Raw genomic sequence first — 27,379 nt, 5'->3', positions numbered from 1 at the left:
ACGCGCGACCCTCGGGCAGACGCGTCGGACGCGTTAGTGGCCCCGTGGCATCAGTACAGGCTGATGTACGCGTTTCCACTGATTCAGTTGCTGTCCAGGTTCCTTTGCAGGTTACACTCGGAACACAGCACGGTGATTCTTGTGGCACCGGACTGGCCTCACCGGTCCTGGTACGCAGACCTCGTGAATCTGGCGGTCGACGCCCCGTGGCGTCTGCCTCTTCGAGACGATCTCCTGTCTCAAGGACCGATATACCATCCTGCTTTACAGTCTCTGGCTTTGACGGCCTGGCTGTTGAGACCGAGGTCCTGAAGGAGAAGGGTCTCTCCCCAGAGGTCGTTCATACTTTGATCAACGCGAGGAAGTCTTCCTCGGGGAAGGTTTATTACCGTACTTGGAAGGCCTATTTTGCCTGGTGTGAGTCCAGGGGGTTTTCACCCCGCACGTACTCGGTTTTCCGAGTGCTGTCCTTCCTTCAAACGGGTGTCGATCAGCGTTTGGCGCTGGCTACGATAAAGGGTCAGGTGTCTGCGCTGGCCGTTCTGTTTTAACGTCCCGTGGCTTCCAACTCCTTGGTTGGCACTTTTGTTCAGGGTGTGCGGCATCTGGTTCCTCCTAGGAGGGATCCTCTGCCCCCTTGGGACTTGAATCTCGTTCTGTCTGTGTTGCAACGTGCTCCTTTTGAACAGATCAGGGAGATCTCGTTGTCTATGTTGTCCAAAAAGGTCGCCTTTTTGGTGGCGATCACTTCGGCTCGCAGAGTGTCGGAGCTGGCAGCTTTGTCCTGCAAGTCTCCGTATCTGGTTGTTCATTTGGATAAGGTGGTCTTGCGACCTAATCCTTCTTTTCTTCCGAAACGAGTTTCGGAATTCCATCTTAATGAGGATATTGTCTTGCCTTCGCTGTGCGCGAAGCCTAAACATCCAAAGGAGGTGAGATTACATTCTCTGGATGTTGTTCGGGCGATAAGGGTTTACCTTAAATCGACTGAGTCTTTTCGAAAGACGGATTCCTTGTTTGTTCTTCCAGAGGGTCCTCGGAAGGGCATGGCGGCGTCGGCCTCTACCATCGCAAAATGGATCAGGCAGACCATTGAACAGGCCTATGCTTTGCAGGGGAAGGTTCCCCCTGTGCCTGTGAAGGCGCACTCTACTAGATCTCTGAGTACGTCTTGGGCCTGTCGTCATGGGGCTTCTGTAGCCCAGGTGTGTAAGGCGGCGACTTGGTCGACCGTGCACACTTTCACAAAATTCTACAAAGTAGATGTTCAGGCATCTGCGGATGCTTCCTTTGGCCGCAAGGTTCTTAGTGCGGTGTTGCCCTAGGGTCCCTTGTGGGGACCACTGGCTGTTGGCATAAGTTTTTTTTTTTATCCCCTGGTTATTTGTCTTTTCCTGGGTTGTTGCTCCTGTTGAGCACTTGTTTTTCCTGTTGCCCAGCTGGTTTCCTTCCTTTGGTAAGGTTCCTTTCTTTGATGCGGAGACTGCGTTGCCTTTTCGGCGCGGATGCGTTTCCCACCCCTCATGTTTGCACTGCTTTGGGACGTCCCCATATGTGACGAATATGAAGAGGCGGCGACTGTCGGAGGACGTAAGAGAAAACGGAATTTTTGTAAAATCTTACCTGTAAAATTCCTTTCTCTGAGTCCTCCGACAGTCGCCGCCCCCGCCCCTCTTTTGGGGTTTGGTTGTATACTCTACTGCTATTCCACTAAAACTGAGATATGGTTGCAGGAAGTAGGAGGGTATTGACTGAGGGGACCACCCCTTGAGGGTCGGATATGTTAAAAGCTTTAATGTTAACATATTCTGTTGCCTAGCTACTCCTTCGGAGCAAAGTCTAATACCCCATATGTGACGAATATGAAGAGGCGGCGACTGTCGGAGGACTCAGAGAAAGGAATTTTACAGGTAAGATTTTACAAAAATTCAGTTTTTCAAATATTTCATTTCAATCACAGATCTCCCAGGAACAATATAGTGAATTCTGCCCAAGAATATGGTAGAGCTCTTAGCATTTCTCTTCAATCCAAAATATTTGCTGAAGATGAAGCTTTAAGGAAAATGCCAGCTTGGTCACTAGATACTGATACTGCACCGATTCAGGGAAAAGAGGTTGGTTTAACATCATGAATTTTCCTTTGTAGTATATATATATATATATATATATATATATATATATATATATATATATATATATACAGTATCTCACAAAAGTGAGTGCACCCCTCACATTTTTGTAAATATATTTTTATATTTTTTCATGTGACAGCACTGAAGTAATGACACTTGGTTACAATGTAAAGTAGTGAGTGTACAGCTTGTATAACTGTCTCCTCAAAATAACTCAACACACAGCCATTAATGTCTAAACCACTGGCAACAAAAGTGAGTACACCCCGAAGTGAAAATGTCCAAATTGGGCCCAATCAGCTATTTTCCCTCCCTGATGTCATGTGACTCGTTAGTGTTACAAGGTCTCAGGTGTGAATGGGAAGCAGGTGTGTTAAATTTGGTGTTATCACTCTCACTCTCTCTTACTGATCACTGAAAGTTCAGCATGGCACCTCATGGCAAATAACTCTCTGAGGATCTGAAAAAAAGAATTTTTGCTCCACATAAACATGGCCTAGGCTATAAGAAGATTGCCAAGACCCTGAAACTGAGCTGCAGCGCGGTGGCCAAGACCATACAGCGGTTTAACAGGACAGGTTCCACTCAGAACAGGCCTTGCCATGGTCGACCAAAGGAGTTGAGTGCACATGCTCAGCATCATATTCAGAGGTTGTCTTTGGGAAATAGACATATAAGTGTTGCCACACTGCATCAAATTGGTCTGCATTGCTGTCATAACAGAAGGAAGCCTCTTCTAAAGATGATGCACAAGAAAGCCTGCAAACAGTTTGCTGAAGACAAGCAGACTAAGGACATGGATTACTGGAATCATGTCCTGTGGTCTGATGAGACCAAGATAAACTTATTTGGTTCTGATGGTGTCAAGCCTGTATGGCGGCAATCAGACAAGTGTGTCTTGCCTACATTCAAGCATGGTGGTGGGAGTGTCATGGTCTGGGGCTGCATGAGTGCTGAGGGCACTGGGGAGCTACAGTTCATTGAGGGAACCATGAATGCCAACATGTACTGTGGCATACTAAAGCAGAGCATGTTCCCCTCCCTTTGGAGACAGGGCAGTATTCCAACATGATGACCCCAAACACACCTCCAAGATGACCACTGCATTGCTAAAGAAGCTGAGGGTAAAGGTGATGGACTGGCCAAGCATGTCTCCAGACCTAAACCCTTCTGAGCATCTGTGGGACATCCTCAAATGGAAGGTGGAGGAGCGCAAGGTCTCTAACATCCACCAGCTCTGTGATGTTGTCAGGGAGGTGTGGAAGAGGACTCCAGTGGCAACCTGTGATGCCCTGGTGAACTCCATGACCAAGAGGTTTAAAGCAGTTCTAGAAAATAATGGTGGCCACACAAAATATTGTTACTTTGGGCCCAATTTGGACATTTCCACTTAGGGGTGTACTCACTTTTGTTGCCAGCGGTTTAGACATTAATGGCTGTGTGTTGAGTTATTTTGAGGGGACAGTAAATTTATACTGTTATACAAGCTGTACTACTTTACATTGTAGCAAAGTGTCACTTCTTCAGTGTTGTCACATGAAAAGGTATAACAAAATATTTACCAAAATGTGAGGAGTGTACTCACTTTTGTCAGATACTGTATATATTTTATTAATTTATTCATAACAGTTAATACTTTTTTTTTTTTTTTTTATCTCTCTTATTTATTCTCTTCTATTTACCCTTCTTTTTTATACTCTCTTTAACCCCTTGAATAAAAATTTGAAAGTAGTAACTTGTGTGTCTTTGATGCTGATACTGTAAAGAATAGCCGTGCAATTAAGGGCATCCACACATGTATATCTTGTTTTGTATGATTTACTGAGCAATAGCAGTGTACACTGGATCACAAACATCAAAGGCAGAATGACAAATTTAAAAAACACACCGTTTTTATATGGCATAATTTTCATATAAGTTATATATCTTCTACACTATTCTACTGTATTTCCAGTGGGAAGGGGGAAATTCTGAATATTTGAGAAAACAGTGTAAGTGTCACATAAAATGATAAATGAGGGTAAATGGCTATTACATATTAATTAAAGTATTTTTTGTCAGCCAAAAAGCTATTAAAAATAGCATAAAAGAAAACCCATAATATAAAAATTAAAACCAAAGGTACACAGCTGAACATCCTTTCCTATTTATCTGCTTCTAATCTCCATCGCAAATATCTAGAACAATGGTTACAATCATGACCTTAAATTTACAGACATCCTCAACATCTTTTCTTTTCTACATTGTCTAGACAGAGGAAGGGTTTTTTTTGATCTCTGTGTGGCCCAAATAGTCGTTTTTTGCCACCGTCCCGTGATACGATACTAAGGTTTGTTGGGTGCCTCAAACCCGAAAGTTGGGACTTTAAGGGCAAAGGCCTTTGCCCTTAAAGTCCCAACTTTCGGGTTTGAGGCACCCAACAAACCTTAGTACATTGTCTAGACAGAACTAAAAAAAGAAGAAAGAACTGAGAACACAAGATGTAGAGCATAGTTTACCTGTGGTTCACATTTACAGTGATTATAAAGGAAATAAATATATAAAAATAACAAATATCTCTATACTTACCTGCTCTGTGCAATGATATTGCACAGAGCCTCCGCAAACCTCCGCTTTTCGGGTCCCATGCCAGCGCTCCTGCCCCTTTTTCTCTTTCCAGTACCCTCATAGGAAGCTGCTTCCCATGGGGACACTTGTGTGTGTTTGCTTCCAAACCCCGCTGTCTACGTCAAAGGACATGGCCCCTCCCCTCGCTCCCTCGTCACTGGCTTTAATTGACAGCACTTGGAGCCAATGGCTTCTGGTTCCCCAACAAAGCCAGTGAGATGCGGAAGTGAGAGGTGAGAAGAGCTGCAGATATGCACAGCATTGGATTGAATGAGGACCGAAGTAAATGAAAGGGAGGGTGAGGGGCCAAAGCCGATGCCTAAACATTTTTTACCTTAATACATTCCTTGCATTAAGGTAAATAATGTCTAGGCTTTAGAACCACTTTATTTCACGCCAAGATAGTTTTTTTCTAAATTCACCTTGTTATACTGTATGTTAATAACTCAACTCCAGGTTGTATTACATCTTAATAATACCGTTTTAAAATAGATCTATAAGTCAGTATAAGTAGAAAATGTGTTTATTATAGTACAGCTGGAGGCACTTATAGGCTCAATATGATGTGCTTTTACTTTCAGTCTGCTGATCAGTGGGTGCTTGAGGGTATAAATGTGGGGGTATCTATGTGACAAGTGGAAAGCTAAATGTATGTATCTATATGGACCTTATAAAAGGTATTTTATCGGATTTTAAGGCCTCTATTACTAGTTAAATACACTTATTATATCAGCATAATTTCCTAGTGAGAGTAAAATACTATTAGTAATTATTCCTCTCAGGAATTCTTCCCAGACAGTTATCACTTTTTTTCCCACGGTTTGGTGTAGCATGCTAATCTGAAGATAGCTGCTGCAGAATACAAAATGTAACATCCTTATCCAAAGATGTCTCAAGCAGTATGAAACTTATACAATTTGAAGATTCAGCATTCTTGTTCTCACTCCATTAAAAGGTCCTGTATTGCTACAGAAAATAATTAGCTGTGAAATTATTGGGCATACAATTGTTTGGGCATGCAATTTTATCTTTAACCACTATTTTTCTACACTTCACCATTTTAAACGTATATGAACCCAGATTGTTTACCCAGGTAGTAATTGTGGAAGGTGACTACTGGAAAGGTTTAATGGAAAGAGACAAAATTCCAGAAATTTTACCAGACCATGCGCAGATCCTCAACTTGAATTCCCAGGCTGGAGCTTCCTTAAGACAGGCTGATAGTGATAGAAATGATGGAGCGTTGCAGCTCACCTAACCCTCCATTTGGAGGTGGACCAAACACTATACAATGAAAAAAGAAGAGCGCGCACAGCCGCCCTAGTATAATACCATTTTATTAAATGAAAACACAGCCATAAAAAATGTCGCTCACAATTGGAGATGGATGTCACGCATAAAAGTTCAATTCCAAGTGTCCCCAGAAAGAGAGCGACTCTCTCTTGCAGGTCCCATTAGCCGCTCGTCCTCCTCTGGCTGGCAGCCCCCTCCTGACCAGAGACTTCAGGGAACAGAGACTTTCGTCTCTGGGTGAGCTGGCCACAGTGCGCCTGCGCCCGGCCAGCCGGCGCCGCACTGGCGTGACAAGCAGACAGAGACTGCTCTGCAAGCTTAGAAGGACCCGGTGCACAGGGAAGGAACATTCTGTCATCACACCTTGGTTGCTATGACTACGCGTTTCAGAGGCGTGGCCTCCTTCTTCAGGTCACCAAGCGGCTAGAGAGAGTCGCTCTCTTTCTGGGGACATGGCTGTGTTTTCATTTAATAAAATGGTATTAAGCTAGGGCGGCTGTGCGCTCTCTTCTTTTTTCATTAATGGAAAGAGAGATTTACATTTTCCTTGTAAAGCTCCATTGAGAATTGGGAGTTAAAATATCCAAGGTTTTGAAAAACAATTACAGATTTTATTGTTTTTCAGGTTTTCATTTTTTTTCAACATGCTGCTCTATTCTGTTAAACCAGTATACTTGGCCCCATAGATCTATTACAGTTCAAACTTCAACCAAAGGTGACCTATATAGTGTATCAGAAAAATGTGAATTAGAAAATAAACCTCGTGCTAGATATTAATGAGGGATTGCTGCAACCAAATCCTAAATACTGGGTCAAAGAATACAGTGAAAAAAAAAAAATAGTGCACTATCCCTTTAAGTAAATACTTAAACACGTGCAAAGTGTTAAAATAGAAACTATACAAAATTGCATACAGGTTCATGTGCACAACAATATTTTATGAATATGCAAAATAAATAACAATATAATAAAAAAAAAACATAATCATTAATTTCATATTCATCCAGGTGCTCCAAAAAAGTGCTCAGTGCTCCAAATTAATAAAGGTGCTCCAGTGCTTGTAAAAGTGCTCTTCCAAATTATATAAGTGTTGGACTCTTACCAAATGAAGGAGATCACACGTTCTAGAGATCAAAACAGCATTTGATATGTCTCCCAGATAGCCGATGCTCTCATCATAAAGTTAGGAAATAGCTGCAATGTCCCCACTGCTTGAAAATAAATCCGGTATGTACTCCATGTCCACACAGTTATAAGCCAGGCAATTTAAACATAAAAAAGAAGAAGCCGCATAGTGTAATAAAGGTAAAAGAAATCGTCTTTGATTTAAAAAAAATTGCGCTTACATGTTTCCAAAAGTAAAATTGCAACAATGTAAAGCACAGCCATGGGACCATCAGTCTGGCTTGTGCGGAATGATGTCACACACTAGCTCCATCCGACGCGTTTCCCCAAAACTGGCATCCTCTGGGATTGGATGCTGAGCATTTAAATGTATGCTGTAGTCATTTCAAGTGTTATGAATGTATTTTTTTTTTTTAATTATGATTTTTAGTTTGCATATGTTGATGGCATACTCTTTATTTAGGACAACCAGCTGAATTTGGAGGTTACTGATCAAGATGATAGCTTCACATTAGCCTCATCTATTATATCTGGAGATCCTACATGGCTTGATCAGAAGCGCGATGAGGTATGAATTACAGTTGTTGAAATTTGTAAGCATGTGTTTAACCTCTTGCTGTCCACATAACACATATGTGCAGCAGCAGGGAAGGTGAGCTTTAATACCCACATGCCGCACATATGTGTCCATATGTGTCCACATATGGTCGCTCCCAGTACAGTGACCAAGTTGTCACAGACAGTGCCTGGTCTCTGGTTATGATTGGGAAGCTGACAAGTCAGGCTCCCACTCACATGACCAAGTGATAAAGCTGTACAACAGCTCCAATTATCTAAAGTCCTTAGAAACTTACTAGAAGATACAACAATATGGAAAAAAGGTGGCAAATGGAATGAACTACCAGAGCCTTCTTAATTTATAGGACCAGAAGCTAGTTTGTTATATATTGCCTTTCCCATATAAGATATGAATGCATCTCAGGTAGGTTGCACTGGTCCTCAACTCCAGTCCTCGGGGCCCACTAACAGGCCAGATTTTAAGTATTACCTTGGGGAGATGCAGACTAGAATACTGCAATCACTGAGCAGCAAATGAGATCACCTGTGATGTAATTTAGTTATCTTGCAAACCTGGCCTGTTAGTGGGCCCCCGAGGACCGGAGTTGAGGACCACTACGTTAATGAACCAAAGGTATAGCTAGACACCTTGGAAAGCAATTACCCCATTTGTGAGTAATACCTGGAAAAGTGACTGTAGCTTTGCTGATGACAGAAGACTATTTTTCCATGTTGTTTGGAACATCTTCATTGCTATATTAATTGAATTTTTGTTTTAACCACTATGAAATCTACTTAAATTGTAACAAATGTGCAGACATTTCTGAGTAATATAAAGGTAGATCTATATAAATGTATGGTCAGTGATTACTGGATGATGAAGTGCCTGGTAGGAAAGTATTTGGGGTTTATTTAGGGGACTGCAGGAAAGAATAAGGCACAGTGCATTATCCCAAAGCAACCATTTACAAATATTATTTTACTAGATGCACTACAGGATTTTGATTGTTTCTGTGAGTTATTGCATTTGCACCACCTTAAAGTAGAACTATAGGCACTACTTTCTTTTTAATTTTATATAGAGCAAGGGGGGGGGGGGGCTTATAACCCCTGTCAGATTTTTTTTTGCCATCTGTGTCCCATTGTGGAGATTTTCCTGTCCCCTGGCCAAACAGGAAGTGAGAGGTAATCTTTGCACATTAAGGGAATTCCTTGGCCCCCAAGGTCACCAGAATTACTGTCCTCTTTGGAAGATTTCCTCTGTAGTAGTTTTCTAGGGACAACCCAAAATGTGGGATTTTCTTTTACTTTTAATGATAATGGTAAACAGGACAAATAGAAAGGGTGAATCTCCATAACATGGGCACATACAGATCTCTACTCTATCCAAAACTAAAAAAAAAAAAAAGAAAGTTTAGCCTTTAGTTATACTTTAATAAAAATATGTTTATGAAAAGAGTATATTAAAGCGGTAGTAAACCTCTGGTGGTTTTTTTTTTTTCGGGCCTGCAAGGTAAAGGCATTATATGCTAGTATGCATCACATACTAGCACATTTTGTAAAACTCACCTGAAAACAAAGTCCTCCAGTGATCCAATGTAATCGCTGGAGGCAGCGTCTGTGACAGACCAAAGTCGAGATGATGTCACTCCCGCATATGCGCAGGGGAGCCGTCATTCAGGGTACAGGTTCGTTCAGAGTACATACGCCAATGACGTCAACGGTTGCATGTAATGTAAATATCTTCTAAACGGTACACATTTAGGAGATATTTACAGTACCTATAGGTAAGCCTTATTAAAGGCTTATTTATAGGTACAAACTATGCTTTTGAGTTTACTTCCTCTTTAATCAAATTGAAATGCAAGGGGCTAGCGCTTAGGATCACTTATTCTGGTAAATACGTGTATAAAAAATAATAAATATATATTAAAATGTATAAATAAGCTGTTGCTGGTAAAAAGGGGGTACCTTTCAAACAATAAAATCACAAAGTACCTCCGCTGCTTATAAACGAAAACCTTATAACATATAATCAAATAAATAATTGTGCTAAATTTATACTCATCAGTGATATACTTAAAGTGCTCGTGCATAAACTGTGTCTAATATAATCATAATACAATCATTATACAAAAATATATTGTACAAAATATAAGTATAAAAAGGTGAATAAATATATTCCAAAATTAATTCTTATGTGAAAAAATAGTTCATATAATCTTCTTTCAGTATAATTAAAATGATAGTCTCTGTGCTCATAAAAGTGCCACGTGCTCATACAAAGTGCCGGTGCTCAGTCCTAGTGAGTAGGTGCTTCTCTCTCAGTTCCCCACTCACCAGAAGCTGAGTAATATAACGCCTTATAAGTAATCCTAGGTGATGACCACCTCTATGGGCCGCCAGCCAGAGAGTTGTAACTGTCCTCTGCCGCTCACTGCATCCAGATATTGCTTACAAGTTTCATGAAAAGAAAAGTGCCATCATCGTGTAGTATTTCAAACACTTTATTCTTCACGCAAATAAAAAGGTACACTTACAATATTTCAGGAATATGTCCGCCTTAAACAATCCCACGGGCCTCCAAACGAATGGCCGTACGGTTCACCCGTGTATCCTTAAGCCGGAAGTTGGATGTGGCCGGACGTGACGTAGTACGTATTCGGACGGCTTGACGCGACCTTGACGCGTCAAGCCGTCCGAATACGTACTACGTCACGTCCGGCCACATCCAACTTCCGGCTTCCGGATACACAGGTGAACCGCACGGCCATTCGTTTGGCGGCCCGTGGGATTGTTTAAGGTAGACATATTCCTGCAATATTGTAAGTGTACCTTTTTATTCGCGTGAAGAATAAAGTGTTTGAAATACTACACGATGATGGCACTTTTCTTTTCATGAAACTTGTAAGCAATATCTGGATGCAGTGAGCGGCAGAGGACAGTTACAACTCTCTGGCTGGCGGCCCATAGAGGTGGTTATCACCTAGTATTACTTATAAGGCGTTATATTACTCAGCTTCTGGTGAGTGGGGAACTGAGAGGGGAGCACCTACTCACTAGGACTGAGCACCGGCACTTTGTATGAGCACGTGGCACTTTTATGAGCACAGAGACTATCATTTTAATTATACTGAAAGAAGATTATATGAACTATTTTTTCACATAAGAATTAATTTTGGAATATATTTATTCACCTTTTTATACTTATATTTTGTACAATATATTTATGTATAATGATTGTATTATGATTATATTAGACACAGTTTATGCACGAGCACTTTAAGTATATCACTGATGAGTATAAATTTAGCACAATTATTTATTTGATTATATGTTATAAGGTTTTCGTTTATAAGCAGCGCAGGTACTTTGTGATTTTATTCTTTAATCAAATTGCCATCTATTTGTAGCTATCACTTCTAGGTACGGTACTTTACTTTTCATGTCTTCAATTTTTATTTGAAAAGGCAATAAAAGAAGAAATAAAGAAATATGCCAACCAAAAGAAAAGTCTAAAAAATGGTATAAAAGAAATGAGGCAGAGAGTAAGTACCTTTCACATTATTTTGAGTTGTAAATATGAGGAGGTTGCCTGTACCTAATATTATTCCAGTTTGCTTTATTTTTATTAACACATAGCATTATATCCATATTCTGCTTTTTAGTTAATCTAAGAACACTACCGACTCATCACAATAAGCACATACAGTATTTTCTGTTCCATACATTTTTGACAAAAATGTGGTCAACCTCGGCAGTTACAGGTGTCTATTATTGGCCATTAGACTGGGTATAGTTTATGGATTGCTCTTTGCAATTGATGCAGATGTTTTGAACATCTGTGATAATAGGACCACCCAGCAACATAGTAAAATTCCCAATATTGCATAGAAAAATGTATGTGTTTTTTTTTTCAATTTTTTTTTCACATCATCTACACCAGGGGTCTCCAAACTATGGTCCTCCAATTGTTTAGGAACTACAGTTCCTATCATGCCTAGTCATGTCTGTGAATGTCAATGTTTTACATTGCCTCACGGGACGTGTAGTTCCACAACAGCTGGAGGGCCGTAGTTTGAAGATCCCTGATCTACACCCTAACGGTCAAGTTAGGGAGAGAAGGCATAGTGGTTACCTTTGGTGTGGTCTGCTGAAAGAACATAGGCAGATTTTGTATCACTTTTTGTTCTCTATTAGAGATCATCCTGTGAATGCTTGGTCTAATTCCTAAAATGCGGTATGTCAGCATACTCTCAATAAAGGAGCGATAGAAGGACTCCAAGATATTTTTTCCTAGGCCATTTTTCCTGAGAAGTCTCGGTAAATATGAACGCTGCTGACACTTCTTGGTAACAGCTGTCGCGTTAAATGACCAGAATACATTTTCTGAAATATTAATACCTAGAAACCTAAAAGTGGATACTCATACCATACTAGAGTGGAACCATGTCAGTCAATTATTAATTCCCAGTGTTTAGGGGCAAATTGTTTGCCTCGCACCACTCTACTAAATTGGCCAACTCTTCCCTATAATGCTTCTCATCCCCTCTTGTGATGCAACCTACTAAGGTGGTATCATCTGCAAATTTGATGATGCTATTTTTAGAAAAGCAAGAAGACAATCACAAATGTATAGAGAGTAAAGAAGGGGGCTCAATACACAACCTTGTGGTACTCCTATGCTGGCCACTCGATGGGAAAAAAACATGCTTGCCCAGCTCGACCATCTGTGGGCAGTCTGCCAGGAAATCCTTTATGAATGAGCAAAGGGAAGGGGGCAAATTCAACCTCATCATCTTCTCTACCAATAAATCTGGAATAACAGTGTTGAAAGCCGAAATATTGTAAATAAACAACATTCTTACTTAGTTGCCATAGTGTTCCAGGTGACTTAAAGCCACATGTAGTGCAAGAGCAATAGCGTCCCCAGTGCTTCTATTGGCTCTTTACACAAATTTGTGAAAGTAAAAACTACCTGGTAGGGCTGAGTTTGAAAAAAATCACAGTTTTACATGTGTCACATGTGTTACCTAACCTCCCCATGGAAGGTGTATTTAGAGAGCACATCAAAGATGCTGAAAACAGGATTTTCTCCTAATGCACTGAAATCACTCCAAACCAAACTGAGGTGTGAATGCATTCTTAAAGCAGGCAAGCTGATTCTAGGAAGATGTCACTTTGTAGTTTTCCAGCCAATTATATTGTATTGAAGATATGCAGCAAACCACTTGTAAAATGTATAGATATTGGCAGCTGGCTCCTACTAATGTTTTCAGAAGATGTTTACACATTTAAAACTCTGATATGAGATGTTTTAGATTCTTGCCTTTGTTAGCTTTGTATAGGTGCCCCTGTTTAAACTTCTTTATTAAATGTCTTTTTTAGATACAGGCAATGATGCGGGAGAATGAATCTTTGCCTGACATTGAAAAACTAGATCAGCAGGAATTTAATCTCGACACACAGGAGCAAGAAAGACTCCATGCAGAAAGAGAACAGGCTGTGGAAAGGGTAAGTGGTCATTTATTTGCTGCACTTCACTTGGTTATTAGGAATATTCCTCAAGTGAATATAAATTATGTTTTTTGGAAGCAGAAACTTCAGTTTTGCGCCGTTTTAAAGGATCCTCTCTAGTACCAAAATTAGTAACTGTGATTTAACAGCTTTTCACAGTGAAAAGATCAACCTGCTGTCCCCAACCTTTTAGAGCTCCTACAGCTGGAAAAACCTTCCCATTACACCTACTTTTGGAGACATTTCTCTGTGCAGACTGGAAGCACTCAAAAGGTGGGGGGGGGGGGGGTAAGAGGTTATAGTCTCAAAGGGACACAGTTCCACAGTTCTAGCACACTCTCAGGTGGACCCCACCACAGGTTGGCAAAGCACTCTGGTTGCATTGCTGAGATGCTGTTACCTTATCCCAGTAGCATCTGACTTTCTTGGCCTATAAGAGACATCATCTCTTCATCTCTGCACTATGCCACTATTCTACTTCATCTGCTTCTGCTCTCAGACCCTTAGAGCCCAGCTTCCACTCAGACCACATACTAATCCGTTGCCTCTGGCACCCCCTTTGATGGCTCCTTCTTATATCCACTGTGCTACTTCACAGAACGATGCACTTTTCCAAGTATCCCTAGGTTTCCCCTACCCCTGGACCTTTTGTTGTGCGCCATATGTTTCTGTAGCTGTCCCCCTTACCAGGGCCTACTGTGTTCCTCAAGTAGATTCCCTGTCCTTGCTCTTGGTACATGGTATTTCCCAGTGTCTCTCTTTTCCAGAGGGACTCCCCGACTTACATAGTAGACTTGAACAAGCCCTACCTGGTTAGGGACCAGGATCCCTAGTGTTGCTCTGGCACTTTTGCTACTTCTTGTAGCATCAGCCCTTGTTTAGCCCAGCACCCTCTTCTGACATCCTCATTACAGGATGCTCAGAGGACCTTTTGTGAAGAGAGTCAGATTTATAGACCCCTGTAGTCAGCACCATCCAAAAAGGCCTAATGCCTGCAGAATGTGGTTGGATCAGGCTTTGCTGGAATCCAGCATTGACAACTACGGTGAGGAGGTTCAGCTTAAGCACTTGCTAATAAGGTCCACACCCTGTGTACTGAAGGTCCCTTGCCATTTTGCAGAGAGTTCATCCCTTTCATACAAGAGTGTAGGGTTTTAAGAGAACGCACTTCATTGTGGCCTCTTCCTCTACTATTTTTTCCAGCCTTCTACAGCCCTCTCTGTTACCATGGGCTTGGGTTCTGAGCAACCAATGGACCTGTCTCTATGAACTTGTCTCTTTTTAAGTAACCAGGGTAGCTTTGTCTCCCCTTCCCTGGGGGATTACACTAGCTGGATTACCTCCATCCGTGGGGCTACCATCTGGCTACTCAGGAGTTTGACTCCTCCTTGCGACAGGGGAAGTAGTCTGGCACATGCTGTGGACAATGCGGACAGTATTTGTTTTCCTCACACTATCTTCCCTAAGGAGAATACCTTGGAGGTCCTCCAGGTGACTTTTCTTATTCACCCTTTGATCGGGTGAACACTCTTCCTGTTTTTTGCTTCAAAACTGTTGATGCATTCCTGGACCTATGGGATCAGGAGCTTCCTTATTAGATTATGGCTTGTGCTCAAAATTCTTCTGCCAGGCCCCAGCAACACTTTTGGGTGTTAGAGAGAATGTTTTAGTTCATCCTCAGTTCCTTCTGGTGGTTCCTATTTCACCAGTCTGGGTCTAACTTCTATTTCTGCCTACCCACGTGAGGATGCCTGGCTAGGTGTAAAGATAACTGATTTACATCCTGTGAAAATATTTTGGCTTTAGCACCATTTAACCTACAGCAGCTGCCTTTCCCTTAATACTATAGTTCATACTGGTACTTGGATGCCCCTAGGTCTTAAAGTAGAACTAAAGGCAAAAGTTTTTTTCACGTTGGATAGAATAAGAGAGGGCTATAACTAGGGATGCACCGATCCGATATTCGGATCGGAAATCGGCCCTGATCTGGGCAAAATAGCTGGATTGGAGATCGGTAAAATTTAGCCGTCCCACGGGCCGATCCGGGGCGTCGCAGCACCTACGTCATTAATCAGCCTCACATGTGTGTCGGGTATGGAGCGCGCCAAAGAGTCGGCAGTGTGGAGATATTACACGCTTGCCACGCCAACTAGTTCCACAGCTGTTTGCAATGTCTGCAAAGCGAATGTTTCGAGGTGAGGTGGTATAACAGCAAAGTTCAATACTACAAATTTAATCAGGCACATCCAGAAACACCACGCTAAGGAGCACGCTGAATTCCTGCAGCTCAACAAAACCAAAGCAGCAGACAATACAGCCCAGCAGCAACAAACTTTGCAGGATGCATTTCAACGACGCGAAAAGTTTCCGATGGAAAGTATGAAAGCATCAGCAATAACACAGAATGTTTTGGAGTTCATTGTTTTAGATGGTCAACCAATGTCAGATGTTGAAAATGAGGGCTTCTGTCGCCTACTGGAACACTTGGAGCCGAGGTACTCTCTTACATCACGCAAGTATTTTTCTGAGACCGCAGTGGCAGAACTGTACAAAAAAGTTTGACAACATGTGTCAAAAGAGATTAAAGATATAAAGGCTATGAGCTTTACTACAGATATATGGAGCTCTGATGTGTGTCCAATGTCGCTTTTAAGTTTAACAGTCCACTGATTGGACACAAACTGTACACCGCACGGTGCAATGCTTCAAGCTAAAAACTTTCATGGTTCACATGAAAAAAAAGCGAGCATTGTTTTAGCACCATTTGAAGAGCTAACAAGGAAAGTAAGCTCATCAACTGCCTCCACCGCTGATGTCATTCCAGCTGGCAATGCGGATATTGGCATCAAAACAATGAAAACAACCCTGCTTCAAGCTGTCAACAAACGCTTCGACACTGTGGAAGATGAACCCCTATATGCACTTGCCACCCTGCTGGACCAGAGATATAAAGACGGGTAAGTTTTTCAGCCTCAGCCCTAGTGTCATGAAGTGTTTCATATTAATTAGCCTAACGTACGTTTTTATTTCTGTTTCAGATACTTTACAGGTGCACAATCTGCAAAGCGTGCAAAAGATGCACTGACAGCGGAACTAGAGGAAGACTTGAGGAACAGCAGAGCTGGAGCATCACAGGCCACAGAACCACAAGACAAGGTCCCTCGGGTGGAAGCAGCAGCACCGAGCAACTTTATGCAAGAGTTTGACCACATTGTGGAGGAGTTTGAACTAGATCCCAATGCAGCAAGCAGCTCAAGCCCTGCAGTGCAACTGCATGGATATTTTGCAGAGAAAACCATCGCTGCCTCAGACAACCCATACCAGTTCTTGGGAGTCAACAAATACAGATTACCTAGTCTTGCTGCCACTGCCACTGCCACAAAATATCTCTGTGCCCCCTGCACTAGTGTAGAAAGTGAGAGAGTGTTCAGCACCGTTTCCAGCATTGTGGATGCGAAGAGAAATAGACTTACAGCAGAGAGAGCAGAAATGCTTGTCTTTATGAGAAAGAATTTGCCATTGCTGCTGATTAAGTGACCATACTGGTAATTTTTGTGTCGTGTGATCACATAAACAAATGGCATTTGTATGTAAACAGGTAGTCCAGTGTCACTGTCACATGCCACCATCAAATTACTGTGTGATGATGATCTTGGTGTGACACTGGACTACATGTTTACAATATGCCATCTGTATGTGTGATCAAGTTGTTGTTCAACAAACTTTTAGTCAGGTCAGAGTCAGACTCAGGCTGCTATGTTGTTGTATTGCCAATGCCCCCCTGCACTAAAAAGTGAGAGAGTGTTTCTGACTTTCTGTTCACAGTTTGTGTTTGTGGATGAGAAGAGAAATGGCGAGAAGAAATGCTTGTCTACATCTTCTTGAGAGAGAATTCAGTGACCATCAGGTCATGTTTGTGTCATTGTCATCATGTGTGACAACAAGTCAACTTCTTGATCACACAAACAAAAGGCATTTTGTGTGAACAGGTAGTCCAGTGTCACTGTGTCACACGTCGACGCCACCATCAAATTACTGTGTGATGGTGGTGTGACACTGGACTACACGTTCGCAACATGCTATTTTGTATGTGTGATGAAGTTGTTGTTGTTCTTGTTCGACCAACTTTTGGTCAGGACAGGAATCAGGCTGCTATGTTGTTGCTGCTGGTGTTGTTGTATTATTGCCCCCTGCAGTGCCTGCCCTGCACTGTCTGCCACTAATGCAGAAAGTGAGAGTGTGTAGTGTTCAGCACAGTTTGTGAGTGAATGTGTTTGTGTTGTGGATAAGAAGAAAAATAGCCTTACACAGAGAGAAGAAATGCAATCTGCTTGGGGGAGGCTCAGGCTATTATACTATGTTGCATTTTTTTATTTAAATTCCTGTTTGCACTTTCCAGGATTTTGCACTTTAGTTTACAATGTTTACTGTTTAATTGCTATTGTATGTTCAAGCAATAAACAGTTTTTTTTCTTGTGACTACATTTTATTCTTTGTGTTTGATGATATTTTAGATTTTTAATGCACATTTGTTATATGGTATCTGCCAATACCGATACCGATCCGGAAGTATTATTTTGTTATGAGCTCACAAAACAGTACTTCCGGATCGGAGTCGGGATCGGCGATTTCACAAGGCAAAAGATCGGGATCGGGACCAAAAAAGTCGCATTGGTGCATCCCTAGCTATAACCACTCAATTTTGTTTTGCCAGCTTTGTCCCATTGTGGAGACTTCCCTTAACTTCCTGTCCTATAGCAAAAACAGCAAGTGAGAGAAAATCCATCCAAAGTGAGGGAATCCCTGGTTGTCCCTAGGTTTACTGGAACATTGAAAGATTTTCCTCTATCCCTGTTCTGGTAAAAACCCCAAATTTGGGATTTTCTTTTACTTTCGCTTTTATAAAGATAAACAGGACAAATAGAGAGGGTGATAAGAAAGGGGGGGGGGGGACTTTAAATGAGACATATGAGACACAGCTTGGAAAAATATATTGACATGGTTATTAATGTGGACATAAGGCATGACATATTGCAATGTGTACATACATAGATGTTATTTATTTCATATATATACATACAAAAATTACTTAAAATCAATTCATATATATATATATATATATATATACAGTATATATATATATATATATACAGTGTATATATATATATATATATATATATACACACACACGCCTAAATCACACTGAGGACATTAATCTAACCGGTAATGTAAGCCAGTAGTATTGATTGTCATATGGTCACATAAAAAAAAGCAGTCAGTTGAAAAGTAGACTATATGTAAAAAACATGGCTGCATCCAATAGGCTTGATGTGTTTCGTGGATAAGTTCCACTTCCTCAGGAGCGGATGCAGAACATATCTGTAAAAAAACAATAAATACTGATATGAACTCAAAAAATTGTGTAATAATCAGCGCAAACCATATAAATAAATAACTAAATGAATAAAACGCACACAAGGCAGCAAACAATCAGTGCTATACACAAAAACACCAGTGAATAATAGATGAATCAATATTGCTGCGCCAGGTGAAATGCAATCAATCAGGGTAATTACCATATAAACAAAATCATTTATGTATGTAAATACAAATCAGTAAATATTTAAATGTATATAATCAGTGCCAAATGCTAATAAAGTGCAAAAAAAAATCCAAGTGCTAGTGACACAGTGATTATAAGAGTCCCAAAATCAATAGCAAATAAATCAAAGTAATCCAAATAATCCCATCTGTGATCCGAATTCTACTGCAAGCGTGCTCCACACTCCAAACAAGTGCTCCCAGTGATTGGTGCAAGATTAGCAGCTCACCTCAAGGATAGACTCCAAGGAGTCATACACGCTTTTAAGGATAATAGATACTGGACAATCAGAGAGGAGTAAACAGGCTGATTGTCCAGTATCTATTATCCTTAAAAGCGTGTATGTAGGGTCGGTGCTACATATAGGCAAGGTAGGCACCCACCTAGAGCGCACATCAGTCAGGGGCACCCACCCCACGGGAGTGAAGCGGTGACAGTACGGCGGGCTCCTTCCTTGCTCGATCGATCAGAGATCTCAGGCAGTGGTGCTGTGACACAGGGGAGAGGTGAGCTGCAGGCTGTCAGTGTTTCCCTCACTCGCCCCCCCCCCCCCGTTCTCCTGTCGGCAGTGCAGAAGAAGAGAGAGCGTCTCGCACAAGCTTTTTGTCCACTCCTATTCCCTCCCAATTGGCCACAGCGGAGGAGCAATCAGAAGAGCCACATGCAGCATTTTGGACAGGGCTCCACCCCTCTTTACTCAGCTCCTCCGCTCCCCCTGCAAGCCCGTAGTGTGTCCGGTGTCTGGAGCTGTCCCTTGTCGTCTCCCCTCTCTGGAGCCCGACACCAAGTCACGCAGGAGGCGACATGCAGAGCTATACACAAGGCTCCACCCCTCTGCACTTGGCTCCTCCCTCAGGAGCCTGTAGTGTGCCTGATGTCTGCAGCTGTCTCCTGCCTTGTCCCCTCTCTGGAGCCCAACTCAAGTAAGTGTCCCCAGACAGGGAAGGTACTGTAATGTAAAGCAAGACTGTAGTGTGTGATCAGGATGGAGAGGTATCTGGGGTGTGATCAGAGTGTGGGGGAAGGGGGTAATTGGGGGTGTGATAAAAGCGGGGGGTGATTGGGAGTGTGATCAGAGTGTGTGTGTGTGTGGGGGGGGGGGGTTATTGGGGGGTATGATCAAAGTGGGGGGTGTGATAAGAGTGGGGGGGTAATTGGGGGGTGTGATCAGAGTGGGGGGTAATTGGGGGGTATGATCAAAGTGGGTGGTAATTGGGGGGGGGGTGATCAGAGTGGGCGGGTAATTAGGGGGTGTGATCAGAGTGGGGGGTATCTGGGGGTGATATCAGAGGGGGGTATCTGGGGGGTGATATCAGAGTGGAGGCGGGTATCTAGGGGGGTGTAATCAGCGTGGAGAATATCTAGGGGGGTGTGATCAGAGTGGGGACGGGTATCTGGTGGGTGTTATCAGAGTTGGGGCGGTATATGGGGGATTTGAGAGTGGGGGAATCTAGGGGTTGTGATCAGAGGGGGGAGGGTATCTGGGCATGTGATCAGGATTGGGGGTCATCTGAGGGTGTGTAATCAGGATAGAGGGGTATCTGGGGGGGGGGGTGTGATCAGAGTGGGGGAGGGTATCTGGGCATGTGATCAGGGTGGGGGGGCATCTGAGGGTGTTTAATCAGGATAGAGGGGTATCTGGGGGTGGTGTGATCAGAGTGGGGGAGGGTATCTGGGCATGTGATCAGGGTGGGGGGAATCTGAGGGTGTGTGATCAGGATGGAGTGGTATCTGGGGGATGTGATCAGTGTGGGGGGGGGGGTATCTGGGCGTATGATCAGGGTGGAGGGATATCTGGGGGGTGTGATCAGGATGGATGGATTGGGGGTGAAGAAATGGGTGGAGAGGCGCCGCAAAAATCTCCACCCTGCCACCCCTAGGCTCCTACATATGCTGCATACGTATCATGCCCTGGGCTTGTGACTGACTCTACCCCCAATATGGTAGCAGTCATTTAAAAAGATGGGGTATTCATGGGCAGGGCAAAGAGGGTGGAGTCAGGGGCGAAGCCATGGGGGCGGCAAAAGGAGGTTTCGCCTAGGGTGTCAAAAATCCTTGCACCGGCCCTGCGTGTATGACTCCTTGGAGTCTATCCTTGAGGTGAGCTGCTAATCTTGCACCAATCACTGGGAGCACTTGTTTGGTGTGTGGAGCACGCTTGCAGTAGAATTCAGATCACAGATGGGATTATTTGGATTACTTTGATTCATTTGCTATTGATTTTGGGACTTTTATAATCACTGTGTCACTAGCACTTGGATTTTTTTTTTTGCAATTTATTAACATTTGGCACTGATTCTTTACATTTAAATATTTACTGATTTTTATTTACATACATAAATGATTTTGTTTATATGTTAATTACCCTGATTGATTGTATTTCACTTGGCGCAGCAATATTGATTTATCTAAAATACGGATAGGCTCCTTTCACACGTGCGTTCTGTATGTCCATATATCATCCCATCCGTTTGCAGGTGATATATACGGACATAATGCATATCAATGGGATTGCGGATGTCAGCGGATGACCATCCGCTGACATCCGATTTGCGTCCTTTCAGTTTTGTTCCGTTTTTTGCAACGGAACAGAACCCTATTTTTCTTCAGTTTAAAAAAAACGGAACGGACGCAAAATCGGATGTCAGCGGTGACATCCGCTGACATCCGCAATGCCCATAGACATACATTATGTCCGTATATCATCCGCAAACGGATGGGATGATATGCGGACATACGTAGCAGATGACACAAGTGTCATCCGTGTCCGTGAAAAAAAAAAAAAAGTGCCGAAGCGGATCGCAATACGGTCCGCTCCGTTTGAAAGAAGCCATATGGTCTAATGTTTACCAAAGTGGTGGAAAAAGAGTAAGGGTGGGAGGAAAAGAGATATCCACCCTTATGTACTTATCTCGTTTACAGAATAAAAACATGCAGTTTCACTGTGGTGGGGACATTTTTGCCTTAGCTTAGTGAGTATGGTGAAAATTCACTTTGCAAAAAATACCCAATCAAATGTAAGGAAAAAAAATATTTTTGCTTGTACATGATTGGATAATAGAAGTCACCAGAGCTTCACCTCATTCACTAAGCTAAGGAAAAATGCCATTGTGAACTGAAAATTGTCTTGCAAAGTGAACAGCTTGTATAACAGTGTAAATTTGCTGTCCCCTCAAAATAACTCAACACACAGCCATTAATGTCTAAACCGCTGGCAACAAAAGTAAGTACACCCCTAAGTGGAAATGTCCAAATTGGGCCCAAGTAGTAATTTTCCTTTCCTAGTGTCATGGACTTGTTAGTGTTACAAAGTCTCAGGTGTAAATGGGGAACTGGTGTTAAATGTTGTGTTATCGCTGTCACTCTCTCAAACTGGTCACTGGAAGTTCAATATGGCACCTCATGGCAAAGAACTCTCTGAGGATCTGAAAAAAATAATTTTTGCTCCTTCTCGATACCCTACCGGTTATGCCACTTTGAGCCTTCAATAGTGGCTCGGGACTCTCTCCGGGCACCTGTTATCCCCCCTATTCCCCCCCTCTTCTGTTTCTCCTTCTGTTTCCCCTACTTTCCTTCTTGCCCCCCTTATTCTTTTCTTCCCCCCCCCCCACATTGCCTCAGGTATACCACTACCCAACATGTTTACCTGATCTGGCTGGATCACCAACTTCCACTGTGCTAATGACTTCTTCTTTGCAATGCTCCTGGCCACCCCTGCACCTTGTGACCACTCTTTGTATTTATATACTGAGGCACCAAGCTTGCCCCTTTTTTCTTCCTGGAATCTGTATGTTATGTGATTACTTGCTGTTACTTATGTCCTATTGACATGTACACTTTTGGCCAAGACCATACAGCTGTTTAACAGAACAGGTTCCATTCAGCAGCGCAAGGTCTCTAACATCCACCAGTTCCGTGATGTCATCATAGAGGAATTATGGAGGACACCAGTGGCTATTTGTGAAGCTCTGGTGAACTCCATGCCCAAGAGGGCTAAGGCAGTGCTGGTAAATAATGGTGGCCACACAAAATATTGACACTGTGTGCCCAATTTGGACATTTTAACTTAGTTAGTTAGTGTACTCAATTTTGTTGCCAGCGGTTTAGACATTAATGGCTGTGTGTTGAGTTTTTTTGAGGGGACAGCAAATTTACACTGTTATACAAGCTGTACTCTCACTACTTTACATTGTAGCAAAGTGCAATTTCTTCAGTGTTGTCACATAAAAAGATATAATAAAATATTTACAAAAATGTGAGGGGTGTACTCACTTTTATGAGATACTGTGTGTGTGTGTGTGTATATATATATATATATATATATATATATATATATATATATATATATATATACAGTGCCTTGTGAAAGTATTCGGCCCCTTTGAACTTTGCGACCTTTTGCCACATTTAAGGCTTCAAACTTAAAGATATAAAACTGTAATTTTTTGTGAAGAATCAACAACAAGTGGGACACAATCATGAAGTGGAACGAAATTTATTGGATATTTCAAACTTTTTTAACAAATAAAAAACTGAAAAATTGGGCGTGCAAAATTATTCAGCCCCCTTAAGTTAATACTTTGTAGCGCCACCTTTTGCTGCGATTACATCTGTAAGTCGCTTGGGGTATGTCTCTATCAGTTTTGCACATCGAGAGACTGAGATTTTTGCCCATTCCTCCTTGCAAAACAGCTCGAGCTCAGTGATGTTGGATGGAGAGCATTTGTGAACAGCAGTTTTCAGTTCTTTCCACAGATTCTCGATTGGATTCAGGTCTGGACTTTGACTTGGCCATTCTAACACCTGGATATGTTTATTTGTGAACAATTCCATTGTAGATTTTGCTTTATGTTTTGGATCATTGTCTTGTTGGAAGACAAATCTCCATCCCAGTCTCAGGTCTTTTGCAGACTCCATCAGGTTTTCTTCCAGAATGGTCCTGTATTTGGCTCCATCCATCTTCCCATCAATTTTAACCATCTTCCCTGTCCCTGCTGAAGAAAAGTAGGCCCAAACCATGATGCTGCCACCACCATGTTTGACAGTGGGGATGGTGTGTTCAGGGTGATGAGCTGTGTTGGTTTTACGCCAAACATAACGTTTTGCATTGTTGCCAATACGTTCGATTTTGGTTTCATCTGACCAGAGCACCTTCTTCCACATGTTTGGTGTGTCTCCCAGGTGGCTTGTGGCAAACTTTAAACAACACTTTATATGGATATCTTTAAGAAATGGCTTTCTTCTTGCCACTCTTCCATAAGGGCTAGATTTGTGCAGTATACGACTGATTGTTGTCCTTTGGACAGTGTCTCCCACCTCAGCTGTAGATCTCTGCAGTTCATCCAGAGTGATCATGGGCCTCTTGGCTGCATCTCTGATCAGTCTTCTCCTTGTATGAGCTGAAAGTTTAGAGGGACGGCCAGGTCTTCGTAGATTTGCAGTGGTCTGATACTCCTTCCATTTCAATATTATCGCTTGCACAGTGCTCCTTGGGAGGTTTAAAACTTGGGAAATCTTTTTGTATCCAAATCCGGCTTTAAACTTCTCCACAACAGTGTCTCGGACCAGCCTGGTGTGTTCCTTGTTCTTTATGATGCTCTCTGTGCTTTAAACGGACCTCTGAGACTATCACAGTGCAGGTGCATTTATACAGAGACTTGATTACACACAGGTGGATTCTAATTATCATCATTAGTCATTTGGGTCAACATTGAAACATTCAGAGATCCTCACTGAATTTCTGGAGAGAGTTTGCTGCACTGAAAGTAAAGGGGCTGAATAATTTTGCACGCCCAATTTTTCAGTTTTTATTTGTTAACAAAGTTTGAAATATCTAATAAATTTCGTTCCACTTCATGATTGTGTCCCACTTGTTGTTGATTCTTCACAAAAAATTACAGTTTTATATCTTTATGTTTGAAACCTGAAATGTGGCAAAAGGTCGCAAAGTTCAAGGGGGCCGAATACTTTTGCAAGGCACTGTATATATATATATATATATATATATATATATATATATATATATATATATACACTCTATATACATCTATATACACTCTATAGGGTCCAATTTTGAGTTGGCCCACCCTTTGCAACTATAACAGCTTCAGCTCTTCTGGGAAGGCTGTCCACAAGGTTTAGGAGTGTGTCTATTGGAATGTTTGACCATTCTTTCAGAAGCACATTTATGAGGTCAGGCACTGATGTTGGACGAGGGTTATCAGGTTGAGGTCAAGACTCTGTGCAGGCCAGTCAAGTTCCTCCACCCCAAACTCACTCATCCGTGTCTTTATGGACCTTGGTTTGTGAACTGGTGCTCAGTCATGTTGGAACAGGAAGGGGCCATCCCCAAACTGTTCTGAGTTGCTGCAATGAAATTTCAGCAAAGTGGACTAGCTTACTGCATCATTTTTTCACTTAGATTTTCGGGGGTGTCTTTGAATTCAGCCCTCTGTAGGTTGATTATTTGTATTTCCATCAAGTGATGTGGCATCCTTTTGTTCCTAACACATTATCCAGTCCATATCTGTATAAATGTCAAGCATGATATTTTTCCCCAATGAGATCTGATGTGTTTCTTTAATTTTTTGAGCAGTGTGTGTATATATATATATATATATATATATTATATATATATACTGTGTGTGTATATATATATATATATATATATATATATATATATATATATATATATTCACTTGTATGTTCAGCCATTGGGTTGCAGTTGGGTTTAAATCATGTGGCTGAAATTAATAAACAAGGTAATGCTCTATATAAATGCAGGAACAGATGCTGACATCAGTTTGTCATATATATGGCTTCACTGTCTACTCGTTAACACGCAATTGTTGGATTGCCCTGTTTTCTGTTCAGGGCCATATTTTCTTCTTGGCACTAGTAGGTTGGTAAAGTGGACTTCTCTCCATTGGGCATATTTGTGAAAATTTAGCAATAGCAGTTGAAATGTGGCTATTGTGAGGACTGTCAAAAATGAATCACAGATCTCTCAGCAGCTCTATTTCACAGAAAGATCTATTTTTCTCTAGGTTCCTGACTTTTATACTGTAAGAGCCCCACATATGAAGCATTTAAAGTGCTCATCAAAGGCACATCCTGGTTTTAATAGTTATATGTTATATAGTTATATTTTCTTTTTATCTGTTATTTATGCTCTTGTATTTTGTTTGGTTCATATATGTTGTTAATGCTTAGAAAGAGATTAAATATACCTTTCTTGTTGTTCTGTTGTTTATAGCTCATACTTTTCAATTAAAATATTTGCTCTCTAAAAGGTGAGGCAAGAAATCGAAATGGAAAACCTAGCCAAACAGTACCTGCGTGATGTTATAAAGAAAGAATGCTGGGATGCTATGGCTGTTAAAGGACGATCTATTATGGTAAATATTGCATAATCAGCATGACAAGGACATTGTCTACGTAGGAGCATTCCAGCTTAACAATACTCATTTATTTGGTTTAGTCCTTTCATACAGGTTATGAGGTCAAAAATTATCCCTTGAAAGAACGTAGTGCAAAGGAACTGGAAGATATTGCCAGAGTGCTGAAGCTCAAGAAGATTGAATCTATTGATCTTAAGGTGAAGACAATATTATTCATCTACATTTAATAAAAAGAAAAAAAACATTAAAATACATTCATTTAAAATTAAAACACAATCAAAGATACAAAATAGGTTTATGTGCCAAAAGACACATCGTAAAGCCCATTTTGTAATTACCCACAGTCCTGACTGTGTAGCGTAATCAAGGCATCAACATTTTTCATAGTCTGAATTTCTATAACTTTCATGTCACTGCCCTGTCCTGATCTTTAGCCAACTTCTTAACATAACCACATACAGGACACCCATTCTACACTGTCTTCTTTCTGTAAGCTCACCTAAGTACTTCCCTATGTTGCTCATTAGCTTGCAGAATAGGCACTCCAACTACAAGCCCAGTTGCAACTTTCATTTCATTTCATTTCAGGTATCATCATTTTCTACTGGATGATGCACTGTATATTAGCACAACTCAAATTGAGCAGTTATTACAGTTTTATGTACTTCTTTCTTTGCTTGTAAGACTGTTTGTACTGATATAAAAGGACTGTATGACATTGTAATTTCTGCATTTTTAAATGTAGGCCAGAAAGGAAATTGTTGAAGTTCACACAAGAATAGGGTCAGAAGAGGATGAAGAAGTGGAGGAGGAGACAGCGAAGAGTCAAGATACAACGTCGTTAATTGGAAGTCTGAGCGATCAGTATGGAGGTGACACGTCTAACTTGTACAGCCAGCTGGAAATGCACAGCAGAGAGGAGAAAATAAACCAAATCATATTGCTTCAAGTAGGTGGATTGCTGACATCGACCTAAAGCTATAAACAATGTGTTATTTCCAACAAGAAACTCTCTTCTTTACTGTATCTATTAAAAAGCTATAACACCATAACACAATTCAGGGGCATCTAAGGAGCCATCTTCCTCAGAGCCTCTAAAACGTTTAGACAGAGCAAGATTTGGACAAGAGGTGGGATTCTCAAGT

General features: G+C 41.6%; 1 protein-coding gene across 1 annotated transcript in view; it reads left to right on the top strand.

Moving 5' to 3' along the window:
• Nucleotides 1-27,379, top strand: part of CFAP43 (cilia and flagella associated protein 43) — a 163,748-nt gene that overhangs the window by 77,930 nt on the left and 58,439 nt on the right. The window contains exons 17-23 of the mRNA XM_082254611.1: nucleotides 1,961-2,114; nucleotides 7,621-7,725; nucleotides 11,186-11,263; nucleotides 13,104-13,229; nucleotides 26,127-26,231; nucleotides 26,315-26,431; nucleotides 26,980-27,183. Coding sequence (XP_082110737.1) covers nucleotides 1,961-2,114; nucleotides 7,621-7,725; nucleotides 11,186-11,263; nucleotides 13,104-13,229; nucleotides 26,127-26,231; nucleotides 26,315-26,431; nucleotides 26,980-27,183 — 889 coding nt within the window. The remainder of the gene's footprint in view (nucleotides 1-1,960; nucleotides 2,115-7,620; nucleotides 7,726-11,185; nucleotides 11,264-13,103; nucleotides 13,230-26,126; nucleotides 26,232-26,314; nucleotides 26,432-26,979; nucleotides 27,184-27,379) is intronic.

Source organism: Pelophylax lessonae (assembly GCF_965119305.1).
Source record: "Pelophylax lessonae genome assembly, chromosome: 4".
Taxonomy (NCBI): Eukaryota; Metazoa; Chordata; class Amphibia; order Anura; family Ranidae; genus Pelophylax; species Pelophylax lessonae.
This window is presented reverse-complemented; position numbering and strand designations above follow the sequence as displayed.